The following is an 8,842-nucleotide window of genomic DNA, read 5'->3' on the forward strand; positions in this document are numbered from 1 at the left end:
TTTAAAAAATAACCGATGTTAACATCAACTACGTAACATCGGTTATAATAAAACCGATGTTAACATTGACTCGATAACATCAGTTTTTACAAAACCGATGTTAACAAAGGCATACTAACATCGGTTTTTCCCAAACCGATGTTAACTACTCCATAGTAACATCGGTTATTTTAACTAAGTCTACTTATTTACAAAAATGCCACCACGCTTTCGTTAACATCGGTTTTAGCTATAACCGATGTTAATTGGGCGATGTAGAAAGCTTTTTTTTCGCGAATTGATTGTGTTTAATGGACCAATTGATGCTTGATACGAAATTATTGTGAAATTGATATGTTATTGTGTTAAGTGTGAATCCTAGAAATTTGGGCTTTTTCTAATTAGCGTAATTTCTAAAATGGCCTAAGTATTTTATTATATGAGATATTTGAGTGTTGTAGAAATTTGTTTCTAATCATTCACAAATTCTAGGGATTGCATATTTGTTATCCTTGTGCGTAAATCAGATATGCCAAAGATAGGCATTGATTGGATATTGTTTCGTTGATTTTATACGTAAATAGATAGTAATAAGGAAATTAAAGACAATAACTAATCTTGGATTTGTGTTAGTATCTTTGCCATATTATTTATATATTATAAAGGCTTGAAATTGATTTACGTAAAGATTAGAGAATCTATATTAGTATTTTATCTACAGGTAGTATGTATATATTCTTGTTTGTTTTATTCATATTTTGGAATGTACAGGTAGTACTTATATTATTTTATATTATATATATATATTTGTAAAGTGTCATGTTTTACACACACACACACACACACACACACACACATATATATATATATATATAGACACACACATACATACATAATATTCTTAACAAGTGTGAGGTTGTGAGTATTGCATAATTCATGAGCAGTGTCTGCGTGCAAAAGTTGTTTTAGGGATTAAACCTGAATCAGGAAGGTAAAACCCTAATGGATTCTTTGGAGTCTAGACCGTAAATACACTCGGTTTTAGTGCTCCTTTAAGTCTATGTTAATCTCATATGGTTGGAGTATTCTCACAAAATAGAGTGACCTTGACTGGTCACCTTATGATTTTACTTAGTGAGAGTGACCTGACATACTCATTGTTTGGCGTGTCTTGTTATGTACTCCTAAGCGCCCTAGTTTTGTTTTTCAGTGACATGATATCACATTGCATATAGGCTTGAGTCTTAGTATAATTATAATTGCATAATGCCCATGAAATATTTATTATGAAATTGGTGAGTGTTGTTACGTCTTGAGTCGAGTGTGTGATTCATGTGAAATGTGATTGATGATTGAAAAATAAATTTTAAATGATAAAGTAGTAAAGTGACATGGATTCTATTAAGTTAAGTTATCTTATAAATATTTCTATATGGTATTTTGCTTATGTCTTTGTTTATCTATATTTTATTTAGAAATGTTATAACTCACTCCCTATGTGTTGTTTGTGTTTGGATCCTATGAAAATCTTGAGCCTTGTGCTCGTGAGAGCAGATGACTAGGTGAATTACTTTAGAGAACCTCGTACTAGAGAATGTTGTGACATATAATGTTCTGATAGGATGTGACATTGGGGCATATGTTTTTTTTTAATTGTTTGATGTTCCAACATGTTATTTTACTTTATTTTATTTAGCTGCTTAACTTGAGTTCTTTTGTAAACTTGGACGATCTTCTTTTGAGTTGGAGATATTTTTAATAAATTCTATTTGGTAACAATAAAATGAATGTGACCTTTTTATCCACGTGAATTTGTTTAAGTGATTTGAATAAAATTGATATAATTAATTTCACATTTTAATGTATGATATTATATAAATATGTATGTCGGGGTAGAGGGTGTCATAATGATACCATAGTACCCAGCCCGCCCTGCCCTACACATGTCATATATATTTAATTATTTATTTATAATTATAATAGTTACTTTTAGTTTTGACAATACACTTTTCCACTCTTTCTTTGTCTTCCCACTTAAATTTAGAACCAATGACTTCAAGAGCTAGTGGTAATCCTCCATAATAAGCAACTGCATTTTTTGCAAGTTCATCGAAGTCTTCTGTTGGTTTTGCTTCTCCTAAAGCTCAAGGGATTCATTTTCGTCCATTTCCTTCATTTTATAAACATAATCAACTTTTTTAAGTTTGTTAAGTAGGCGTACATCTCTAGTTGTAATGATAATTACAATTCCTTGACCAAACCATTTATGATTTCTACGTACATAGGTCTTTTAATTGGTCAAACTCATTAACATCATCAAGTACAACAAGTGCCACTATTAAAAAAACTATTTTTTAAGACGCGTTATCTACGATGGTTGCCATGACCCGTCTTAGAAAGCATGTCGGTGGCATTTTTGTAAATATTGAGATTTAAAATTAAGGAAGTATTGTTTACCCGTCTTTAAATGAGCTATTCTAAGATGATTATTTATAAAACCGCCTTAGAATGTATTTGTGAAAAGCAACTTAAGACCCCTGCAGCAGCTGGCTCACATATGAGTGGTAGTGAGAGGCTTCTGGAATCCCAATCACACTCTTTTCCTTTCTCGCAAACCCTAGCATAAATAGTGTTCCCTCCCATTGTTCCCTTCACCCTCCTCGGCTTCGGCGTCGGCACCACCGTCTGCCTCCTCCTCCACTGTTGGGAGCTCGACCCCAGTAAGGCAAAACCCCTCGGTTTCAAATCTAAATCACAATCATTTGGGAGATCCATAGTGGCTGCATTCTCCAGTCAATTCTCGCACCTTTCATGCTCTTCTCGTGAGCCTCGTTGTTTTCACTTTTGTGATTTTTGTTTCACTTTTTTTTTTGCGATCCTAATTTTGATGATTTTTTTTTGTGCGAAGCACGTGCGAACAGATCTTGAAAATTGGCACCTCAACGACGTTCGCAGCACCACGCGAGTGGCCATGCAAATTCCGTAGGGCAATGCCTCTGCCGTAGCAGCGCTGCTGGACCACGGCGGAGATGTTGGCGACGTTGTCATGGCACGGTGGCTGTAGTTTGCTGGCCTGCAGCATCTCGCCTCTCCCCTCGCTTCCACCACCATCGATCATCGACTCCTCCCCAACCTTCTCATGCAGGTATCGCATTATCGTAACATCAACCTCTTTGGTTTTCGCAATTTCTCAAATTTTCCTTTTGTTGAGGTTATTCTTCGTATAAATAATAATTTTCATTTCCTGCTTTAGTTCGGAACATGTTAAGTAGCTCATCACGCTATTACTGCTTGATTTCTTTCTTTCTTTTATTTATGTAATGTATTTATTTATTAATTGATATTAATATTAGTTATTGTTATTATTATTATTATTTGAATATTTTATTTGGTCTGTACTTGATAAAGGGGAGTTTGGTTGACTATGTGTGTCGTGAGGTTTTTTCCTGTTTTGGATAAAATTTGAGTAAGTTAAAATTTTGTAGCGCTTGCTTGTAGGGTGTATTATTCTATGATTTTTTCTTTTGCTTCTCCCACTTCCCCCATCCAAAGAAAAATGAGTTCATATTTTGAGGAAAGGGCACCTTGTTGTCGAAGTCACTTTTGGATTTTACTAAGCATTTGTTGGGCATCTCTGTTATTTGCTGCTATCACATCAGGTCTTGCTCTAGGACTCTTGTCCTTCAGCCAAGTTGATCTTGAGGTTTTTATTAAAGCTGGGCAGCCAAAAATTCAGAAGAATGCAGGTAGTTGATTTCGTTTTGTTTAGGTAATTTTCTTCATTTAATAGTACCATAAGACTCGAGAAAATAAAAGATTTGGCCATGTACATATGAAGTCATCATATGACATCATAAATAAAACACAATTTCATCTTATTAAGTGATGAAAACAATTTCATTTATCTGCAGCGAAGATTATGTCCATTGTGAAGAATGAGCATTTACTTTTATGCACCCTCCTCCTAGCTAAATCAATGGCACTGGAGGTATGTTACACAGATCATCAAGAACTTTCATCTGATTTAAAGTAAATTTCTATATACTAAATGAAGACCTCAAGTTTATCTTTGTGACCATATATTACTCCAAATCCAAAGATATCTTTGGCATGATTGCTCTAAAATACGTGAGTGTTTTTATTGATTTACCTGCCTAGTGCCTATACACACATTTTGTAATGCTATATGGTTGAACACTTGAACCCTACTGACAATAAAATTTGTGTTATTCGAGGGGGTTTCTGTTTTTATGGAGAAAATGTTCCCAGAATGGCTTTCAGTATTATTAGCAGCAACCATTTTGGCTATCATTGCATAGGTATAGCAAAATGAACTTTACCGTGAATGTATTTAATTACATGCATACATTTATGTTTATGTCCCTTTGTTCGAGTTCTTATGATGGTTTTCTTCCCAATTGCATATCCACTTAGTAAGGTAATCCTATCTTTACTGAAACAAGAAGTTATCCAAGTTGTCTCACTAACTTGGCCATATCTTAGAATCAGAGGCACAAAATTAGAACCTTTAATGAAATGGACAACCTTTGTTGAATTACTAGATTCAACCAGAGACACCTAGCCTAAATGTTAGCTTTTAATATTTTATTTTTCTTTGATTTATATGTTGGAAAATCCTACTATGGTAGTTGTTGGATTGGCTTTTTGGCAAGGGGCATACTGCACTTTTAGGACGAGCAGAGCTCAAGACTTTAGTCCATTTACATGCTAATATTTATTATGATATGCTCAAGTTCATTATCAGGCAGGGAAAGGTGGAGAGTTGTCACTTCATGAAACTAATAATTGCTGGAGCTTTGGACTTGACACAGAAGACTGCTAAAGATGGTATGACACCGATAAGTGAAACATTTTCTCTTGACATAAACTCCAAACTTGACATGTATGCCCCTCATCTCTATATCTGATGTTTAAGCATACTTTAATATTCCTAAACTTCATTTTTCTTAATTATAGGCATACAAGGGGCTTAATAATGAGCAAAGGTCACAGCCGAATAAGGGACCACATTAAAATAAAAAATTTAAATTTCAAACTGGAGAAATATGCTGAATAGTCTAACTTCTTTTATACCTTTCTTTTACAGTGAATAAAGTGAGACATTTCAAATGATTTTTTTTTTTTTTTTATGGAAGTTGTATAAAATCTCAAGAGGATATTTTTACTAACCAAAAATTGTTGATACAATTGATTCAATACTTGAATCTTTTAATTAAAGTTGGAGTTTGATCTTTGATTTAGACATGAAATTATAAATCTTAAAATAAATTAACTTAGCGGAATGAAATTAGTTGAGTGTCAATAAAATAAAAATAAGAAGCACAATCTTGGTTAGACCAAAATATTAATTCTTTTACTAGAGGGGCAACATGAATTTTACCTGAGAGAAGAGCGTTTACTGCTTTGCTGTTAACATTTTATTACGGCTTACTGTTGTTGAATTTGGTGTATGTCTTGGTTTCTAAATTTTAAAATTGTTTTTTCTTGTCACAATATTTTGTTAAATTACTTTTTTTTAGTTCATGATGTAATAAATTAATATTTTATGATAATTTTTATTTTATAGTTGCTTTTGAATTTAATTTTAAAATTATTATAAAATTGTAAAAAAACATTATAAAATACTAAAAATTGTTATAGAATATTAATTTATTATGTTTTAAACATTAAAAAAATATTTTTAAATTCGAGAGACTACTGACACTAAAACAGTAAACCCCTATGACCAATTTGAATCCCCAACCATTTTTCTAAAAGTTAGACTATTCCTAAACTTCATTTTCTTATATATTAGTGTACATCTCTGGCTCAACCATTTTCTACATTCACATATATTATTATGTTAATTATAACAGCTTTTATCAAAAGCCAGTACCCCTTTGAGTAATTGGCATATATATACAACATGCTTTGGTGCTCAAAGATTGAAATTTTGGATGACACTGTGCTAACTGAGGAATGATATGAAATTGATGATGATGAGGAGGAAAATGGCAGTGTTGATTTCGGACAAAGGAGCCATTTAGACATAGCCCTTTAGCAAAGTAGTTGTCCGTCTTTAATATTGTGCATGTATTTAATAGTCTTGTACATTGTGTGATTGTGAAATTAGCTATGATATGCTATGAAAATTTAATAGTTTATTTAATCATAACAAAGAATTTAGATGAACAATTAAGCTCAACTTCCAGAATGTAAACAAGGCATTTAAATCCCAAAAATTATGACGTTGGAAGTATCTTCAATCATGATTTTCATGATTATGCTTAGATTTCAGATTATGGCTTAGATTTCAGTTCCTTGTGATTTGTCAATTTGGTTCTTATTTCATGTTGAGAATGTATTTAACATGAATTTTAATTGAAGAGTGAAGGATGGCATTAATGATAGTTTGTCCGATCATAGTTAGTGAGCATGAGTACAATGTGATGGTTACGTATATTTTCCATTTTAATGTCATGCATTACTGTTTCAATGGTTTTATTTTTTTTTTCTTTTTACTAGAAAAACATGTCTTCAAACCTCCACAGCCAAAGAGACCAAAATCACTTAGAATATATGAGTCACACATCAGAATCAGCAGCCCAGCTTTTCTTTCTTTATGTGATATCAATAAGTGATTAATTTCTTTTCTCTTTCCTTGTCTTATTTCAAAGTCAATGATCTATTACATCATAAAGTTTGGTCTTTTTCATGAATGGCATAGTTGTCTAAAGCCTTGCTTTCTCTCTTTCCTTTTCTTCCCTTTTACTCTTAGCCTCCTTACTGATTCCTTGTATGCAGAATTGCAATGATTAAGGCTTAATGAATTGGCCTGAACAAAAATAAATGAGACAAAAAAGAATAAAATTAAAAAAAATCTTTCTAAGGCTATTTTTCATAGAACTGATGTAGAAAGAATTATATTCTAAGACGATCCCCTCTCGCGACGACACCCGTCTTAGAATGTAATACTTTCTAAGGCGGTTCTACGTAGAATCGATGTAGAAAGCAATACTTTCTAAGACAGTTCTACGTAGATCCGATGTAAAAAACAGTATATTCTAAAACGGTCCCCTCAAGACACCCGTCTTAGAATTTATCGACATTCTAAGACGGTCTCCCTGAACCGTCGTGGTAGGCCCACTTACTTTTTACGACACGCCCTACAATGACGTCCCATAACCGATGTAGTATGTCAAATATAACTGATGTAGAAAGTGTTTTCTCTAGTAGTGTGCCTTTCTTCCACGAAGTTGGCTCTCCATCATAGTTCTTCGAATCCCAAAGCTTTTAATGTTCACCTTAATTTTAGGGACATTTGAAATTATGGATGGACTTTTTGTAATCAAATAATGTTAGTTATATACTTATATATATATATAATATATACATATATAATTTTAAAATTTTTAATATAGACCAGGTCAAATCAGACCAATTAGTGGCCCACCAATTGGACCATTGACCCACTAATTCGACTGGATTAATGACCAGACCAAGTTTCACAACTATGCACCTGAGCGTTCTTCAATCATTTTTAGTTATTTCCACGCTAAATCTATAGGGCAACAGACATCTTAATAAACTTTTCTTTGTATGATTACCAACAATATTAAATTCATATTTTATAATTTATAAAAATATTTTTATATTATTTTGAATTTTTAATATATTATTAGTTTTTTAATTTGAATTTTAATAAATGTATGTTAGTATATTTGTCAATAAATATTCACTACTAGAAAGAATGATTTTAACATCGCAATAAAACTGATGTTAACAAAAATGCAGTGACATATTCGTAAATAACATGAGTTTGTTAACATTGATTTTTGAAAAAAGGATGTTAACATGAGTTCGATAAAATTGATTTTTTAAAAATTGATGTTAACAATGTTAACATCAATTTTTGGAAAATCAATGTTACGTTTCTACTAGTAACATCGGTTTTATTTAAAAACTGATGTTGGATGTTTTATAATAATTGCCCTAGCGCCTAAACCCTTGTGCTATGTTGCTTTGCAACCTTTCTCACTCTCACTCGAACCCTTTCTCACTCAAACTTGAACTCTTGCAGCACTAAAACTCCTCACTCTCAATCTCGTTCTCGATGTCATTGTGAATGTCACTCTCGGTCTCACGACAGCAATGAGGTCACAAAAGGTTAGCATTCATTCACTCGAAAGGTTAGCTTTCGTTTTTGGTTTTGATGCCCATTTTGTTATATTAATGTTAGGAATGTGCCAAACGTAAGGTTACATAGAAAATGTGTGAAGGGGATTTGGATGAGGGAGATGGTGGAGTCTTATGGGAAAGGATCTTAGTTTTTTTATCAGGGAAGTGTTGAGTATGGTGATGTTATAGATAGAAAATTATTGGTTGAACTTACTTATGTTGTGTTTAAATGTAGTGTAAGTGTTTCGAGTGAGCAAATGTACTAGTTTATTCAAGTGTCTAACTAATAGTTCAAGTTGCATGGTTTCATCACTCATGCTCGTAGTTCTTTGTCTTTCCAATTATTGATCTTCTTTTTTGTTTGTTTTCAGATGTTATGAAAGAGTTTGGTGGCTCAAAAGTAGTCAACTTGATGCATCATTCTGATTTATGCTATCCCTTAATCATTTTATTTTTATATATTGAAAAAATGGATGGGATTATTTGAGCCTTTGAGGGAACATGAAGACTTCTATTAATTAACCTCACTAGCTAGCTATCACCATGAGTATATGTATGTATATATGTTTGATTTATTTTCTTTCAAGTTATGGTGCATTTTCTGAAACTGGATGAATGTGTCATTCATTAGGAATTAATTATATTGAGATTCTATGTGCATGAGCACTATATGGAAGGCTTCAAT

General features: G+C 32.5%; 1 protein-coding gene across 1 annotated transcript; it reads left to right on the forward strand.

Annotated features, from left to right (window-relative positions):
* Positions 1-2,907: 2,907 nt before the first annotated feature.
* Positions 2,908-8,842, forward strand: LOC106796384 (uncharacterized). The gene is made up of 6 exons (XM_041010450.1): positions 2,908-3,124; positions 3,639-3,725; positions 3,891-3,967; positions 4,734-4,882; positions 8,060-8,145; positions 8,529-8,842. The coding sequence occupies exons 3-6, from the start codon at positions 3,899-3,901 to the stop codon at positions 8,642-8,644; spliced, it is 420 nt and encodes a 139-aa protein (XP_040866384.1). The 5' UTR covers positions 2,908-3,124; positions 3,639-3,725; positions 3,891-3,898; the 3' UTR covers positions 8,645-8,842.

Source organism: Glycine max, chromosome 16, assembly GCF_000004515.6.
Source record: "Glycine max cultivar Williams 82 chromosome 16, Glycine_max_v4.0, whole genome shotgun sequence".
In the NCBI taxonomy this organism is placed as follows: domain Eukaryota; kingdom Viridiplantae; phylum Streptophyta; class Magnoliopsida; order Fabales; family Fabaceae; genus Glycine; species Glycine max.